At 25.5% G+C, this 19,359-nt stretch overlaps 2 protein-coding genes across 2 annotated transcripts in view; one reads left to right on the top strand and one right to left on the bottom strand.

Moving 5' to 3' along the window:
* The first annotated feature begins 37 nt into the window (after window positions 1-37).
* bmm (brummer) lies at window positions 38-11,171 on the top strand. Its single transcript, XM_017901322.1, has 13 exons — window positions 38-411; window positions 6,390-6,502; window positions 6,700-6,819; window positions 7,104-7,292; window positions 8,257-8,340; window positions 8,589-8,765; window positions 8,853-9,028; window positions 9,554-9,664; window positions 10,104-10,261; window positions 10,327-10,414; window positions 10,495-10,588; window positions 10,702-10,900; window positions 10,981-11,171. The coding sequence occupies exons 1-13, from the start codon at window positions 252-254 to the stop codon at window positions 11,169-11,171; spliced, it is 1,860 nt and encodes a 619-aa protein (XP_017756811.1). The 5' UTR covers window positions 38-251.
* Window positions 11,172-13,250: 2,079 nt separating this feature from the next.
* LOC108548414 (transcription factor SPT20 homolog) overlaps window positions 13,251-19,359 on the bottom strand; it is a 6,981-nt gene continuing 872 nt past the window's right edge. The window contains exons 2-21 of the mRNA XM_017901334.1: window positions 18,955-19,065; window positions 18,668-18,859; window positions 18,439-18,557; window positions 18,085-18,334; window positions 17,492-17,704; window positions 17,191-17,369; window positions 16,899-17,108; window positions 16,609-16,768; window positions 16,452-16,526; window positions 16,001-16,336; window positions 15,762-15,921; window positions 15,444-15,649; window positions 15,226-15,373; window positions 14,902-15,095; window positions 14,691-14,828; window positions 14,499-14,595; window positions 14,247-14,323; window positions 13,982-14,165; window positions 13,616-13,782; window positions 13,251-13,451 (exon numbers count right to left, since the gene is read on the bottom strand). Of these exons, the coding sequence (XP_017756823.1) occupies window positions 13,296-13,451; window positions 13,616-13,782; window positions 13,982-14,165; window positions 14,247-14,323; window positions 14,499-14,595; window positions 14,691-14,828; window positions 14,902-15,095; window positions 15,226-15,373; window positions 15,444-15,649; window positions 15,762-15,921; window positions 16,001-16,336; window positions 16,452-16,526; window positions 16,609-16,768; window positions 16,899-17,108; window positions 17,191-17,369; window positions 17,492-17,704; window positions 18,085-18,334; window positions 18,439-18,557; window positions 18,668-18,859; window positions 18,955-19,002 (3,309 nt within the window). The 5' untranslated portion in view covers window positions 19,003-19,065 and the 3' untranslated portion in view covers window positions 13,251-13,295. The remainder of the gene's footprint in view (window positions 13,452-13,615; window positions 13,783-13,981; window positions 14,166-14,246; window positions 14,324-14,498; window positions 14,596-14,690; window positions 14,829-14,901; window positions 15,096-15,225; window positions 15,374-15,443; window positions 15,650-15,761; window positions 15,922-16,000; window positions 16,337-16,451; window positions 16,527-16,608; window positions 16,769-16,898; window positions 17,109-17,190; window positions 17,370-17,491; window positions 17,705-18,084; window positions 18,335-18,438; window positions 18,558-18,667; window positions 18,860-18,954; window positions 19,066-19,359) is intronic.

The raw sequence follows: 19,359 nt of genomic DNA, 5'->3' as shown, positions 1-19,359 counted from the left end.
TATTTTTTTCAATCATATTTAAGATTAGGCTTGAGAGTTTCGGGAGACTGTTGTTGCTGCAAAGGACTACTGATAGTTCGAACGTGGACGTCGTGCGAAATACGTCGTTCAAAGCATTTTCTTTATAAGTGATGTTCATAGTGCCGAAGAAAAGAAATCAGTATTTTTTTTTATCCATTGTAAAATTATTCTCGAATATCGATTTAAATAAAAGTAACAATAAATAATATATTGTATAAGAGAATTCCGAAATGAATTTATCGTTTGCTGGTTGTGGTTTCCTTGGTATTTACTACGTTGGTGTGGCAGTGTGTTTCAAGAAATATGCTCCACACTTGCTTTTGGATAAGATTAGTGGTGCATCGGCTGGTGCTATCGCTGCTTGTTGTCTCCTTTGTGACTTACCCCTCGGTGAGTGAACTCCTTTGTTTATATATCTACCAGATATATAATATCTGAAATAATTAGTTTTTTCAGTGTTATGGTTCGATTTATGACTTTTGATATTACACATCTTACATTCTGTATCCACTGTGTGCATGTTAAACAAATTATTTCACTGTTCCAGTGATTTCACATTGTAATTACACTGCAAATATCTTTATGTTTTTCAATATCAATTATTACTGATGTTGCAATTTGGTATATACTTAAAGTTATGTTTATATGCTGTCAAATTAAAAAAATGTACCTATCAATCAGTCACTTTCCCTAGATAGATTTTACATGATAACAACTATGTTTATAAATAATATAACATATTACTACATAACATATAACAATACTAAATTCTTTTAGGTGTTATTAGTAAAGCAATATGAAAGATACAAAGGAATACAAATATGTAAAACATCATGATCATAACTATATTGATAAAAAAATATTTGTAAAAAAATTGTAAAATGCTATATATCAGTTGAACATAGTTTATATTATTTTAGTTTGTTCTTATATTTGAATTATTGCTGTTTATAAGATTTTTAAGTTATTCATAGGAAATGTATAAAGTTAGTCATCCCACAAATAAATCTCATAACTAGGTCAAGCTTAGAATGAGCAAATTGGAAGTAGTAGCAAGAACACTTATCAAATGTTTTTCTTTATGAGTAAGACTGGCAATAAATATATAACATAATGCAAGCAATTATAGCAGACATATTGGCATGAGTTACTACGCACTACTAAAAATTTTTTATTATGATAAAAGCTTATCATCTTGTGTGAAATATCCTTCATTTTAGTAATAATTTATCTGAACACTTGTTAACTGTTTGTGTACTTATGTTATTAAAATTAAATAATCCTGAAATAGTTATACAGTAAATTTCTATAACAAATATTTCACAATGATTAAAAGTTTCAGCAATTGTTTTTTATATAAAAGATAAGAACAATTTAATTTACAATTTTGTAATAATATCATTATAAACTTATATATACTTAAAAGATGTAAACAATAAGGATTTATAGTAACTTAAAAATAAATATATAATCCCATATTAAAAAAATTATATAAATTATTTAATATGTAAATTTTAAATAAAATTATAAAAAAATATGTATGTACATATATGCATACAGTATATGAAGTGTAGAAATTTCTAATAATTTCTTACATGTCCGTCTATAAATTCACTGTTGTGTTTATATTTTACCATGTAGTACAGTACCATGGCCAACCAGATATCCGATGCTTTCGTAATACAAAACTTCTAACTAACTTACAATCAAAGGATGAAAATTAACACAACATAGTGATTAAAATTTTTTAAATACTGAGATTTAAAATGATCGCAAGGATAAAATTTTTTCGAATTTTAATAATATTTCAGAAATGTTTTGAAACGTAATATATGTAGATGAAAAGCGCGTAAATATATTTTGTATCGATTATTATATGTATGTAAACATATTTGACCCATAAAAGGTACATAAATAAAATAGAAGGATACAGATGTAAGGATTTGTTTTTAAATATTTAAAATCAAATAAAGCAAACTTAATTGGATTCATATATTACATGTAATATACTATATATTATATATCTGTTGCATTGAATATATTTTATACTCGATAAATTTAATCTCTTTTAATATACATATATGTATATGTTTACCAAAATAAAAATATCGTTCAGTCATTTCTCCTTGCGTCTTTACTTCCGTACTGTTATATACCGAATAACATCATTAAATATATATTATGATAATTGATTAAAAACACACACTCATATATATAAATTAATTTTAATACCAATAAATTAATACCGGATTGTGAAAGAAACTGATTAAGAACGAACAATGACGGATGCTGTTCTTCTATTGTTTCAAAATGATGATTCAAATACATTGTATGAGGTAATCACTTTATATTTATCAAATTCCTTTGTTGATAGGTTTCATAATTTAAGAATATCTTTAATAAGAAATAATTATTTATGCTTTAAACTTTTCCAATCCGAATAAGCTTTATATGTTGTATGTAATTTGTGTATGTGATTAAAAATTAAATATTGTTTCAATTAAAAACGAAATTTTGTAACTAACATAATTATATATATTTAAAAAGTAGATATTAAACTAATCAATTCTCTTCGGAATATCAATTAACGAAGTTCCCCATTCATTATGTTAATTATTGAAGTGAATGTTTAATGATTATTTATATGTATACGTATATACGTAGTTTAACTAAAGGTGGAATGGTATAATAATAAATTGTTGATATTTATGTCGTTCGATACTCGACAACATCCTGTAATCATTTACATAATCTATGACGTAAAAGTTTTCATAATGTTATTCCAGTAGTAAAAAACAAATTTAAGGTCGTATCCAGATTAATGCAATAAATTACATAGCATGCATTCTGAGTATATATTAGTTCGTATATAATAGGCGATAAACAACTCTACTGCGAAGCATATTTTGTAAAAGAAATATATTTAGCAATATATATATATATATATATGGGCATATAGGAAAGAATTTGGCATTCATTTGTAAATATATAAGAATAAATTAAGAAATCATTGTAATCATCATATAAGTCAAGCATTTGTAAAGTGATACTTATTTATATTATACTTTTACATGTATTCTACGTACATTCACTTCTTGTATTACATTTTCGATATGTAAATAAGTAATATGTAAATGAACTTACTTGTTATAGTTATATGACTGATGTTACGTTAACATTAACAGCCGAGATTTGTATATTTATCCGAATTATATAATTTATACTAAAGTAAAAATTGCAATTACGTTGACGTTTAAAATTTTATTTCTAGAACTTAAGTTCTGATAAATAAAATTATCATTAGTAATCGCAAATTATATAAAATGATTATATCAAATACACGAACAACTTGATAGTATCAAAACAATTGTGAATTTATCTTTTTTTATTCAGCATTTTTATTATCTGAAATTATGGAAGGAATGGTTAAAGTCTAAATAATATCAGTAAATGTAGATGAATAATTTGATATAAGGATTAAATGCAGTTGCTAATCTTTCTATTACGACAAAATCAAAATCCCCTATTATTTTAATTTTTTTCATATACTGGAATAATCGAATCAATAAATTTTGATAAGAAGTAAACATTAGATATGTATGTGTTTCAAATAAAAATTTACTTTTTTCAATTATATTTTAAGTAATTATAAAATAAATGGCAGAAGACCTTTTCATTTTTTTTTTTTTTTTATTGAAACGGAATATTGCAATTTTGCATTGAAAAAGTTAATATGAAAACGATGTCTACTGTCGAAGTAGCATGATTTAAATATCTTAATTAGAAAATAAACTATTCTCTTCTGGTGTGGTAACATCAATAGAGGATGTAGCATGTTAAGCAAACAAAGGAATATTTGTTTTTGTGGAAAGACAATGCCGACTCATGCGATAAGTGATAAGCTACATACATATACAGATGAAAGTTGACCAGTTCTTTTTACAAAATATTACAAAATCTATCAAATCGAAATGACAGCATTTATTTTCATTAACCACATATAAAATTATATTTATATTGTAAATTACTGATGTAAAAAATTTTGTTTTTCTCCATATTGAGATTAAGGATTTTAGTCAGGTAGTACATAGTAAAAACGCTCGAAACTTTATATCGTGGACCAGCGGCTTAAAAAATTTGTTTTTCTTCGTATAGGGTTATTAAGGGTCCTATCCAGCATTCCAATTTACAGTGTTTCAAGAAGGTAGGTTCTTAAATTGTGTAATAAATCTTAGATTTCAAGTTGTACATTTTTATGGATTGCATAGGCTTAAGGTCCTTAGCTTATAAGATATTTTGTCGTGCTTCTTTGACCAATTTAAAAAACGTTTGATAATATATTTGTGTAGCATTTGTAGAGCAAATATCAAAAACACTACACTAAAGATTGAACTGAATGTAACGTCTTCGGTTAATTATTTCCTGTTTTTCTTTTGAAATAGGCCAACATAGGAAATTATCATTATCATTTTAATTCAATTCTGAGTTGGCAATATAGTATTTTCTGTTTGCTTATAAGACACATTTTCACTTTTAATTTCATCATAATTACATGTTTCATGTGGAAGTAAAAATTAGTTTTTCTTTGTAAGATACTTTAAACATATACGAGGTGAGGTACTTGAAATTAGCGCCATTTCAACATAGGATGTTCTACGTATACAATATGCATATTATATTATTATTTATATTTTTCGTATTATTTTTCGTATTTGTTTTATTAAAATACATCTTGTATTAGTCTTTGGGACTTTGTATTAATGATTGAAGTGAAATCAATTATTTCGATAGTTATCGACTTTATATTTAATATCTACATTTATGTAAAAGAGGTTATGTTTATCATTATGAATAATTCAAAGTGGTGATTTTAAGTGTATTATCCTATATATAGTTTGTGAAAAATACATAACAAATTAATAAAATAGGGTAGAAATTGTGAAACATTTGATTTTATTGGATAAGAATTTTATAAGCAACGTTTTTCGTATATTTTTTTGGCATTATCTTTTTCGTCAGAGAATATAATTTTAAATTAATTGTAATTGGGAGCTTGTAATAGATATAAGTATGTCTAATGAAAGAAACATAACAAGGTAATTGACGTAGACTTAATATTGAGTAATGATAGTGTCATGTAAAGCGATATTCTTAATAATGTCAATCACGAACTGTCAAATGTGTTTAACATTCATCATAAAATTTCCATAAGTTAAATCGTATAATTTGGATAACACTTTCATATAAAAAGAATATAGATTCTTATAGCATTAATTAATTAATTCATAATACTAATTAATTAATGAATACAAAATAATGTTTTTAGTTTTTATAATTCTATTGTATTTCTTTCACAAAATCTATGTATGGATATTCATAGATATATATCATAATCAATTTAATTTTGATACAATCAAAGTATATCGAGTATTCGTGATAAGATAAATGCATGAACAGTTATTTTGCTTTTTTTTACGTGATACTTAAAATACTATGAATTTATTTCGAAAAATACCTTGAAATAAAATATTGAAAATGTTCAATGATCTTTAGTAAAAATTGTATAAATAGAATTTGAAAGATAGAAATGCCATTTGCCGTTTACCAATGATATTAATTTTATGAATGTCGAGAATTTTTAAATATCAAATTTGATTCATATATTTCAATAATTCAATTTCATTTATTAAATACAGATAATCGAATAGTTGTACCAGCAAATATTCTTATACGTTTAGTATTAACTTTAATAGATATTATTGGTTCCTAAACTATTCCTTTATTGAGAATTAATGCAATTCCAGGTTGAATTGATTAGTTTAATTTACTTTGTTTACAACCGGAAATTTATTTTAGTCAATATTCAGAAACTTGTGAATACATCATATATTTATATCTATTCTAATAGAAAGAACTTTTAGAACTTTCTCAACTTGAAGTATCAAGTACCTCAAAATTTATTTTTCTCATTTTATAATGAGAAAAAATCATGCATAACTATTGCTTGCTATCTATGATGAATAATTTTATTAGAATACTTAGAAATGATATATGTTTAAAGTTAACTAACTTATACGTAATTTTATTTATTTCTGAATAAAATTTTCAAATAAAATCGTATATCGTATATGATTAGTATTTTTTCAAGTAATGTAATTTGTACAATTAAAACGAATTGCTATATACTATATAATCAATATGCGATTCAAGCAAGCAATTTGTACTTAAAGAAAATATCTTAATTTCGATGAAATTGAATTTCAAAATACTTTATTCTTAATTAATGAAATTAATTTTGATAATCTTTTTAATACAGTATTATTAGATTTTCTTTGGTATAATTATTATAAGAACACATGTTTTTATAGGTGAGATAACAAGTAATGTATTACGTGTTGCCCGTGAAGCACGACAACGCACACTCGGTCCATTTAGTCCATTGTTTAATGTGCAAGAAATACTACTAGAAAGTTTACAGAAGGTATATACTATTAATAATAACTTAAAATTAATGTAGATATTTAAATTTTATAAAAATATTAAAAAATAATACTTATCAAATGTATACATGTATTATTTATACTTTTTGAAGTTATTATTGTAAAACAGTAGATATTTTTAAAGTCAATTTATGATATTAATATTTTAATATATAATGAAATATTATCTCTATTACAGTTTCTTCCTAACGATGCTCATATTCGCGTGAGCGGAAAACTGCATATTTCCTTAACGAGGGTGTATGATGGCAAAAACGTAATTATTTCACAATTTTCATCCAGGGAAGACTTATTGCAGGTAACGTAGTATTCATGTCTATTTTCGTTTTTCATACTTTTGTGATAATATTTCTTTTAGTTTAATAATAATATATTACAATGTGCATTCATGAATTTGTTACGTTTATAATATACAATATTATCCAGATAACATTTTAGAATAAACAATGAAGTTTTTTCAATTTGTATGAACAAAATAAAATTATATATTATATTATATTTATCGTCCTTATTGTAGTTTTATATAATTTTTGAATATACATTAATGTAGGACTAAAATACATTGAATCTTCATTTTTATAGGCATTATTGGCCAGTGCATTTGTTCCAATTTTTTCTGGTCTTTTACCACCAAGATTTCATGGTGTTAGGTATATGGATGGTGGCTTTAGTGATAATCTTCCGACACTTGATGAAAATACTATTACTGTTAGTCCCTTTTGTGGAGAAAGTGATATTTGCCCTAGAGATGTTTCTTCTCAGCTTTTTCATGTAGGTTGATATAATGAATATATTTGATAATGAATATATAATTGTCTCTTGAAGTATGTGTGTGTGTGTGCGCGCGCGCGTGTGTAGCGTACATATATGTGCGTATATCTAAAAAATCATAGGTAACAAAATGAAACAGAAAGTTTCAATGATTTCCGGTAGTAGCAATTAAATCATCGTCCCTCAACAAAGGGATATCATTAAATATTAAATATAGATTTTATAAGTGTAACATTAAAATACAAATTAGCACGCTGTTTTAATATCTTTTCTATAGTTGTTGAAGAATTATTGATAGAGAATGTATAATAAATGTCGTATCAACATTGAAAAAGTATAGAAAATATACCTAGTATTAATATATTCGTGGAACATTGTTAGAGAATCGATTCATAAAGGATTTTGATGCACAAGAATGTTGATGGAGCTCATTTATTAAGTTGTAAGTGATTTAGGTTTGCATTAGATAAAATCGAACGAAAATAGTAGTGGCAACTTTAACACTAGATTTACGGAACCCGTCAATTTGACGGAAGGGTTGCGCCAATTATACGATGGCAACAGATTTAGTTAACTTATATTAAGACTGTTAATATAATATATAATTATTTTTAAATTAAACTAATCGTTAAAAAGAAAAGACACGTGGTTTCCTTTACCTGTCAATTTGACAGGTGTTCTTAGAAATAGTTATACAGATAGCGTCCGTAAATCTAGTGTTAAAGAACATAAAAAAATCGTGTATAATCAGAAACACTTATTTCGAGGGACAATTGTATTTTGTAATAAACTTTGTTGTATCTTGAAAAGTAATTATTTGAATAACTTAATTTAAATTGAATTTAAATTTATGAAGCAATCGGTGAAGTAGTTACGTGATTATTAGTAGAGAAATTAGTATTTTAAAGAACTAGATTATTAAATTACATATAAACTGTAATAAATTAACATTTATGATTTGTAGGTCAACTTTGCAAATACAAGTATAGAACTTTCAAGACAAAATATATATAGGTTTGCAAGGATACTTTTTCCACCAAATCCAGAGGTAAAAATATATTAATTATTTATAATACAGATATCTTTTTTATACAATTTTATTTTAGTTTGCACATAATATTAAAAGAAGGGATGAGTAAATCTTTATAATAATTCAATAAATCTTATATATAGAATTCATTTATATTTATTTCATTCTTTTATTAACAATAAATTATAAATAAAAATTTGGATAATACTCTCTATATACGTAAAATTTGAAAATTAATAGTATAAATAATTTTAACTATTTTACAGATACTTTCAAATATGTGCAAACAAGGATTTGATGATGCATTAAGATTTCTTCATCGTAATAACTTACTTAATTGTACTCGATGTTTGGCAGTACAATCCACATTTGTTGTCTCAGAAACTCTTGATGACAATATGGATTATGATCCTGAATGTTTAGAATGTAAAATTCATAGACAGGTGATAGGCTATGAACACAAAATATAAATGTTAATTGTATAATATAAATATTTCTGTATATTATTATATATGATGTATATTTTATAGGAAGCATTAGTATCTAATTTACCTGAAACAGTTATGACCATATTTCAAGATGCAATTGATTCTGCTAATAAAGGATTAATCAACTGGTTATTTAAACATCGAAGTGTAAAACTTTTGTCATTGCTAAGTTTACCATGTACATTGCCAGCAGATGTAGTATATGCAACTTTTACAAAGTAAGTACTTTATTATACATTGTATTATCTGGTTTTTCCTTTTAATGATATTTTCATATAATATTTTTCTCACATGTAGTATTTTAAATATTTATGTAGTTTGATGTAGTTATGTAGTTATGTAGACTAATGGAATAAGTGATTGATATGCATGAACTATTACTTGTTTAAAATTGCATGCTCCTAAAATAATAACCCAATTAGAATTATATATAATTATAGAATTAACAATAAATATAGATACAAACATATTGTGTAAATAATAGATTTATACTTCTTATATTTAGTAAGTTATTCAAAAGTAAGCTTGTATGTTTTAAAGTTTGCTGTATGTAATACTGCTTTAAGTTTCAATATATATAATATGTATTGAAATTTTTACCATCAGACATTTTCAATTAATGAAATATAGTTTAATTTGCTTCATATTTAGCTATCTGATTAAACTCATATATTGTGTTCTTTTGCATTTATTTGATATCATTAAATGTAACTTCATATTTAACATTATGCATGTGATCATAGTCTGATTGGTAACAAGATAGAAAGTCACACCTTGGAATACAATGTAATTGGCAATATTCTCCATACACCTTCACAGATGATTCCTTGTACTAAACATATGACACATTCTCGGTAAGCTTTGCATTTTTTTTTAATTTTGCTGTATAAAACAAGCTTTGCATTTCTTAAGTATTGTTGTATGAAAGTATTTTTATATTATCCAAATAATCAGTTATAAAAAATGAAATTAAGGAATATATAAATTGAAAAGAGATTCATTTGCATATTAAAATATTAAATAATAAAAGTTTTAGTATTGCTATAAATAAAGTTTTTATTAATATAAATAAAAATTCTATAAAATTTGTTTGTACATTCATATATCTATATATAATACACATTTATGCATACATGTTCTAAGTTGTGTGTATGTTTACATATATTAAATCTAAAAAAAGCTTTAACTTAGTTTTAACTTCTTGTTTTTGTAATTTTTTTTTTTATATTATATAAATTTTTTTCATCTATTGACAATTATTAACAAATCATTAATATTTCATTTTATTTCCAGATTTATTTTAAATGTACCTAAGTTACGAAGAAATCTATTAGAATTAAGAACATTTTTCTTGGACCAATTAAGTATGCTATTTCCTAAAATTAATGTGTATTATCAACAAGTACCACCGACTATTAAATGCCAATTAGCAATTACAGAATATGGTTCAAGTAAATAAAATATTTTATGTACTTTATATCAGTTATAGAAAGTGTATTAATATCAAATTTTTCAGATATATATAATATGGAAGGAGAAGAAAAGACTGATAATTTATATAAAAATAAGAAAAATCTAAATTTAACATTACAATACAATGAATTGTAAGCTTATAAACTTTTTTAAATTAGAAATTTTTTAATTAATTAATATAATTTTTATTGTCTTAATTTATGTTTTCTAGACAACCATGGGAGGAACATAATAATACACCAAATTGTGTTATAAATATGTCGAATTTATCAACGGTTGATAATACTTTTGAAAATATCCTTCAGGTATATAATAAAATCTTAATAAATTTATAAATCATTCTACTTATTAATAAATTTGAATATAAAATGTATATGTGAATTTTTTAAAAATAGAATTAATTTTTTTATGTGTACAGGTAACTTCTGATCAAGAAGCTGTAATGGCATACTATTATATGGATGATAATAACAAAGTGCAAGTGACAGAAATATTCGATGTTACAGACTCTGAATCACATGCAATGTTATCTATTGAAGAAATCGAAAATAATAAAAAGTTACAATTTGATGAATGGGATGAACCAACATGGTTATCACAGCATACACTTAATGATGGTAATCTGTTTTAATTACCAATTCCTGTGTATGTATTGTATAAATTAATTACATGTAAAACAAAAAAAATTGTTTTTTAGTTGTAACAGAATCTCTGTATACTGATGCAAGTCAGCAAAGCATGGAAAATTTATCAGAAATGTCTTTAGAAGATGATATTTTGGGAATTTTAAATACATCTTTTAATCCAGAGAGCGAATGGGAAATAAGCAAAGATGTACAAACAATGAAAGTTTCTAACTCACCAAATTTTAGATCAGAAATAGATTAACCATTATTAAAAATTTTAAGTAAAATAGATTTTTTTTATGACAATTGAGATACATTATGAGTATCATGTATATATGTTACATTTGAAACTATTTATAGTCAATTATATTATCAAGTATGTGCATACTTTTGCAGTTAATGATATTGGTAATATTATAGAGAGAATTAGTATCATTGCTCAATATTAATATCTTTTTATAATGTTTAAAGAATACGTTGTTTAAGTTTAAATGGAAACACTTTTATGAAACGAAAGTTGTAACTTATAGCCTGTGTTATGCACTGATAAATCAAAGATACAATACAAGCAACATATAAAAATGTGATATAAATATAAAAATAGTATCTTCAACAGGCATACACAGTATTTTATTATTAATACTTTCCGGTAGGAAATATTTAACATTGTTATTACATACTTGCAAGTCAAGCATGGGTAGATCTCCAAAAGAAGAGACTGATTATAATGGAAGTGCACATAAAAGACATTTATCTCTAATTTCACGTTGAATTATTGTTTTATATCTTAAGTACAATATTTCTAGACAAGAGAGTTGTTATTTTTCTTTATACTCTTGTTTCTTTTTATTTTAAAATAAAGAGGAATTTAATTTTCTATATTATGTAGATATATCAGTAAATATATATAAACCATTATCAAATTATTTAGACGATGAATATGCGTTTGCAATAAATATTTTAACAAATAATGAAATTAATTATTTAAATTAAAAGAATAGGAAAAATAAAATTGTTAATTGCATACAGCTGGAACTGAATGCCAACTAATATATAAAATTTTCTAGTGTTTATTATTGTCGTAATCACTGCTAAGGATAATTAATTATGATTAACGAGTAGGACAATCTCCTATCAGACAAAAATATCAGGCTAAATATATACTATTATGTAATAAGCGATTTTTAGCAATAATTATTAAAAAGCACAAGTTATATATTTAATTGTACGTTAATGTATGTTATTAATATAAAGAGCTAGAGAAAGAAAATGTTGATTGTAAAAGTTGTATATAATGTGTATGTATCATACATTGATATATTGACTTAGTATATGAATAAGATGTATGTATTGTATATTATCAATTTGTATATATTTAAAAGATAATATTGGTTACTATTATTTAACCTATTCAAATTGTATGCAAAAGATGTTTTATGATGATGATAACTATATATAATTTAATTTCAAGATTAATCTTTAATTAGCATGAAATATTTGTAACATGTTAACTTATTGTTTCACTTTTTAACATCTTTTTTAATACCTTGTTATGAAACTAATAGTTTACATTTTTTGACAATTGCTAATATTGTGAATAACATTTTATGCTTTAAGTTATAAGAAATTGTTCTAAAAACTGTTTCAGTATTTATAATTCTGAAAATTATTCAAAGTAGTTATACAATTTATATACCAGATTAAGATTTTTTAATAATGTATATGATTAATAAAATGAAAATATTGAAACACAGTTTTCTGTATATTCTACGCTTATGATTATTAGATATGGAAGATTGTTAAAACAAAATTGGAAGTACTGATGAGTATGTGTATAGATGTATTAAGTATATAAGTATAAGCGTAAGTTGAATGAAATTAGCGAATTTAAGTGCCATTAATTTATAATCTTAGCAAAAAATGTATATCAGAAAATATTTTTATGCGAAATAAACATTAATAATATAAAAAAAGGGTCAAGGTCAATAAAAAAATGGAATATTTATTATATTTTTTTTAATATAAAACAAATCATATTGTATGTATAAGTTATATGTACAATAATTGAAACCGCCCTCAAAGTAATATTTTGAGGTAAATGTTTTTTTCATTTTTCATTTTTTTTTTTTTTTTTTTTTTTTTTTTTTAGAAATAATTTATTGCACATACGCACAAGTATATACTATGCTGATTTTTATAAAATATGTCTTTGCTGATAAACATCGATCGTTCATGAATAAAAATTTCATAATTTACAATTATAATTGCATGCATAAATAAAATTTTTAAATGTCATGTTAACTTAATATATAAACACCTCATTACATTCCTTATAGGCAGGCTCCAATTATTTAAATGTGATGAAATATTAATCATTTGAACATGTTCAGGCTGGGTCTTCCCCAGGAGCAGACGTAGAATTTCTCTGAGATTCGATTTGAGTTCTATTTTGCGAATTGCCAGTTGCAACCGCTATTTTATGTTGTGTAGCTAAACACTGTAATTGTTGGAGCTGTACAGGTTTGACAAGAGTTCTCTGTAACTACAAAATGAACAGCTTGAGTTGTATTTATGATTTTAATTATAATAGATTCAAAATAATATATTCTTTTTTATTATATTGTGCTATCTATAATGTTATGTGTTATAATATATACTTTTATTTTTTTAATTAAAAATTTGTACTACTAATAAGAAAGTACATACTTGTTGCTGTGATAATGTTGCTACACCAAGATTTTGAGTTTGTTGACTGCACTGCCCTGTAGAAGCTCTAGCATGCAAAGATTTTGTCAATAATGTTTGTTTATTTGCAGGTACTACTTGGGAAGAAGGTGTCGTCTGAGACGCCATAAGCACTGGCTTTGTTGCTGCTATAAAAAATAACACTATTTTGATTTTTTATTTGTTGAAAACAGGAATGTTATTAAAAAAAAATTAATTTTTATATTAAATCTATGTAAAAATATTTCTCATAAACGTAAAATTTTAAAAATAATTTGTTTCAATTTTATTATTTTAATACTTTTTTTTTAAATAATATACTGTAACATGGTAGCTATAATAACTTACCCATTATAGGAGTTAAGACCTGTTTATTACCAGATAGTATTAACTGACTTGCTGTTACTGTTTTAGCCACAGTTACTAATTGATTTGACAAAACAGTTGATTTCACTTGATTTGGTTGTACTTGACGAGTTATATGATTAAGTCGTGGCCTTTGAGATCCAACAAGTTGAATTGCTTGTCCACCCTAAGGAGCAACATTTATCACATTTTTAGATTATATTAAATTATAATTTTCAAATTTAAATATAATGCAATTTATATATACCTGTGCAAGGGTAACAGAATTACTACTACGTATGTTTTGTTGTGATAATCCCTTGACTGCAGAAGGTATTATTTGGGCTACAACATTTATGTTATAATAAAATACAAATTATTGTATATATCATAATTATTCAATTTGTATAAACATAGAACATTTACTTATCTTTTTAGGTCAAACGTTAATATATTAAATAAAATAATTTAATATGAAAATAGTATTGAAATTACTAAAAACGAAAAAAATCATTCTTACCAATTGGTAATGATAAATGAGTATTGGCAGGATTAGCTATTACTACCGTTGGTGTACTTCCAGCAATAGCTGTTGTAACAACTGTAGTAGCTACCATCTAAAAACATAAATTAATATTCTAGAATATTTTTATATATTTTATATCATATCAATCAAAGAGTGCAGATGCGTGGAATACAAAAAAAAACTAACACTAGAAACCGTGGTGCAAGTATTAGTTGCAGATGATATAGGCAGAGAAACAATGACCCCTGTAGGTGTAACGGAACCCGTCGTCGCTGACACATTTAGCGACATCGTAATGGGTTGTGATAATCCGGGAAATGATACCTGTCGTACAACGAATAGTACAGTAGTATTTCATCTTCTACGCCATATGTAGAAATAAGCAGCTCTCCACAACCTGAACATTCTGGAGACCATTGATGGAATTCGACAGACTAGTAAGATTTACGCCCTGTAGGTTAACATTGGTAGATGGTGGGGTTGTCATTGACGTCCCAGATTGATTGTTTTGACTGGAAGAAGCAGTTAATCGTTCAAGTAGAGAAGAACCAGAATTAATTCCTGGTATTGGATTATCTGCAGATGGTGTTCCTATTAACATAAGATAATATGTTATTTTAATAAAACCAACATATAATATCAACTTAAACATCTCAATTGAAATGAAATAAAAATAATAAATTCATTAATTACAAAATCTATATATTATTTTAGAATATACCTGCTAATAAAGCTGAAAGTCCTGACATGGATAATCCAAGTGTTGAAGTGGGATCTTGTACGCGAGCTAATTTCACGGCTGTTGCTTTTACTGGTTGTTGCTTGCAACTTAATTGTCCTGTTAAAGTTGAACTTAAACTTACTCTTACCTGAAAAATACATTTCTTAATATTTCGTAATAATCTTAAAAATGCGTGAATACGAATTTAATTGTCTTACTTGACCAGTCGTATTAGGGACATTAATAACATTTCCGTGACTAAAGACTCTAGATGGGATGGAAGCATTTAAAGAAATCCTCCGTGGCTGGACTTTCTGTTGTGTCAAATTGGCAGGACTACTATTTAACAAACTAAGGATCGCAGCATTATTTGACTTGTTTGTAGTCTGTGCATTACTATTCATAGCAGCAGCAGCTGCATTTGCTGTAACAATGTTGAATAAAGTACTTATTTTTCAGTATTTATTTTGTATTACAGTTTATGTTACATTATATTATGTTAAATTAATTGTATTACGATTTGTATTATAACAAACCTGCAGCTTGCTGTTGAAATTGTTGAGCAGAATTCATGAGAGATGTTACAAGAGCCGTTATCGCTGGATTGGTAGAATGTTTCTTAAATGGTATTTCATTTTGGCTCTGGTTAACGGTTTCCGTAACACAATTTTGTGTTCCAGCTTGCAGTTGAGCTTGCTATAAACAAAAAAATATGTAAAATTATTATAATAAAATATAATATAATGTACAATGTAAATCTGTGTATAATTCCTACCAAAACTGGAACGTTTGCAGATGTAACATTATTAATACTATTAGTTGATTTCTGCTGAAAAACTAAAATTCCAGATCCATTACAGGAACTACCATCAGTGACTGACATTGCAGAATTGTCAATTTGTACAGATGTGGAGGCATTTGATCCACCATTAGACAAAGATTGCCCTGGACTCATTGATGTAGTCTCACTCTGGGCAATAACTTGTGGAATATTTGTCGCATCTACACATGTTAAATTATTTTGTGCAGAAGTAGTAGCTTCTGTCATAGTTTTCATTGAAGCTACTTGTCCAGCTAAAGTATTTAACTGACCTTGAGCTCTCGATAAAATCTAAAATAATTATTAAATTTTAGTTTATTTTAAAATAATCTTACCGAAGTTTATTGCAGTCATTGAAAATATAATGATCTTATTCAAATTCTTAGTAAAAGAATATTTTATTTACCTGCTGCGCCACATGCTGGGATTGAGCTTGTTGTAAATGCTGAGCAACCAATTGCGCTGCTTTTGCTTGTTGCGCCTAAAATAGCATATTTACTTAAAAATATATAATTTAAAAAATGTTAATATACACTTGTCCAATTTAAGAAGAAAATACATACCTGTTGATGTGCTCGCTGCATACCAGGTGTACATGTTACGCGAGGGACCTGCCCTGGTACAACATGTTTTATTCTAACATTTTTTCTACCTTCTTCTGTAAATATCTCTGTAAACTGTTGGATGTAATGATTTGCCAAAACTCTTGTACCTAGAGTAAACCTATAAAAAGATTCCAAATATTTATTGTTCTAATTAAGTTTTATGATGTAAACAAAATAGAAAATTTGATTTAAAAAAAAAAGAAAAAAAAAAAAAAAACGATTAAAGTTGAATACAAAAAAATATGTACCGGCATGCAGAACCATTTTTCTCTCCTTCACGATGGTTTTTATCCATATAAAGCTCTCCCAGGTACTCAGAATTAGAAGGTCTTTGTAGAATTGAAAGCTTTATGTGATCTATTTCACCTTGACTTCCTCCTGTTTCTAATATATATTCCTCTATAACGTGTGGCAAACAGTCTTTTGTTTCTCGCGGGCGTTCGTATGCTTTTGCAAATCTAATTAAATATAAAGCACAATTTTCCATTAATATATATCTTAATGATATATAAAAATAAAAAATGAATTAACGCATAATACCTTAAAACATCAATAGGTGTATTTGGTGGAAGTAAAGGAGGATTTGTAAGAGAAGGCGGCGGACAGGCAGTGGTTGTAACTACTCCCCTTTTGGCTCTTAATTTTTGCATTAAATCTTGTATTGTTAGCCCTTCTGGTTGTGCTAGTTGTTCCAATTTTCTTTTGCGATTAACTGTAACCTACAACAAAACAATAACATATTTCAAATTTTATAATTAAATGTGATTTAAGTTATTTAAAAAGAAAATATTAAATTTAAAGAAAGATCTAAATTAAAATTTAATTTATCACAACTGATTACCTGTGAAAATTTTTTGGCTTGTCGCATAAGTTGATGATCAGTAAGCAAAGATTTAGATTGCCTCAATCGTGTTGTAGCTAAGCTAGGAATAGGATTTGGATCGAGACAAAGAGGTCCTTGGGTAGCTGCAAGTAAATGTGATTCTAGTATTAATCGTTCTTCATGACTCCAATCACCATCACTAGTCAAGGTTGATACATCTGACAGTACACTCTAAAAGATGTGAAAGATAAAAAATTATTATGCTAATTAATTTTACTCTTTTACTTTTATTTTTGTTTAGAAATATTATTTTATTATTTATATTAATATTTGCTATTTCTCAAACTGCATCTCTCTAAGAACATTTTAACAGGAAAAAGATGTTGGATAAAATTTACAAAATAAACATGACAATAAGAAAACTTTTAGTTACTTTAAAGCTTAATACAAAATATTTAATAAATATGTTTTTAAATATTTTATTAACAAAAACTTTATGTAAATATGTTATTAAAAAAAAGAACTTGTACATTACCAGAGGCTTGAAAATTATAGTTTGAAAAACAGTAACTTGTAAAAATATCAATATACTATGTCTTCTTATTTCTCACTTGTGTTGTAGGCTTAAGAAGCACATGATGAACTTCAGCTTTAGTATGAGGAAATGCTTTTCGGTAATCTCGAACTTCAGCTATTATACAGCCATCATAAAATAAATGAGAATGATTGGTTTCTAATTGCTCTGCCAACATTGCAGGCAACTGACCATTATCTATACATGAAAGTAATTCACCCTGTTCGTAACCCATCAGTTGTGTTTCAGCTAATATTGAATTTTTATCATACTGATTTCCCTTATCACTATTAGATTAAAATTACTTAATTAATTTACATTATTAATCTGTTTTATTAAAATATTGTAAAAAATATTAGTATACATTTAATAAAAAATATAACATACTTACCTATTTCTTACAGCTAGTGAGTATCCTTTATTACCAGCATAGAGATTAACAATTAATGTATGTAAACCTTCTCTCTGTACCAATCTTCCCAAAAGATCACATTCATTTTCTAAATTATTCTATATAAATAAATGTATTATTAATAAATTAATTTATTAATATATTAAATATCTTGAAAAATATATAATAAAAATATTAATAATATTATCTCTACAAAAAATACACATACCAACACAGAATCAGGTGTTGCATGAGGAACTTTAGTAAGTTCTTCAAAATATAATCTAGTCAATTTAGACTGAATGCTGTGTTTAGAATGATTCTGTTCTTTTTTTTGAATAGACGATTTATCACAAGTTAAACTTACAGAATTTTGTCCTTGAACATTTTTCCAACATTTGGACACTTGATTTATCATATCCTATGTAAAGAATAAAAATATGAAGACATAGCTAAATGAAATAAAAAATTATAATTAAAGTAACATTAAATAAAATAATGATAGATTGATAATACCTGAGCCTGCCGACACGCATCTTCTAAACTACAGGCTGTACCAATCATTTTAATTTTTGATTGCTAATACCATTTAATGTCATATCTGATATAATAATGAATTTTCACGATCTGAAATAATTTTATAAAATAATATCATGATCAATTGATATCATTAGAGTTTAGAAGAATCAACTTATATTAATCTTAATTAAAAAATTCAAATTATATTAAATTAATGAATGTTTATACTATTATGTTTGATTGAATAAAATAGGACAAATATAAAGTATTGGTATTAATTATCAAATGTTATTATATATATAGAATGATTTATGCAAAATTTTATACTTATCTAAATATTTTATTTTTTATATAGTTTAACTGCTAATACATTATGTTTATTGGATATTTTTATATCTATAA

This window comes from Eufriesea mexicana, unplaced genomic scaffold (genome assembly GCF_001483705.2).
Source record: "Eufriesea mexicana isolate 0111107269 unplaced genomic scaffold, ASM148370v2 scaffold474474821, whole genome shotgun sequence".
NCBI classification, from domain to species: domain Eukaryota; kingdom Metazoa; phylum Arthropoda; class Insecta; order Hymenoptera; family Apidae; genus Eufriesea; species Eufriesea mexicana.
Note: the sequence above shows the minus strand (reverse complement) of the source record. Positions and strands in the feature narration are given on the sequence as shown.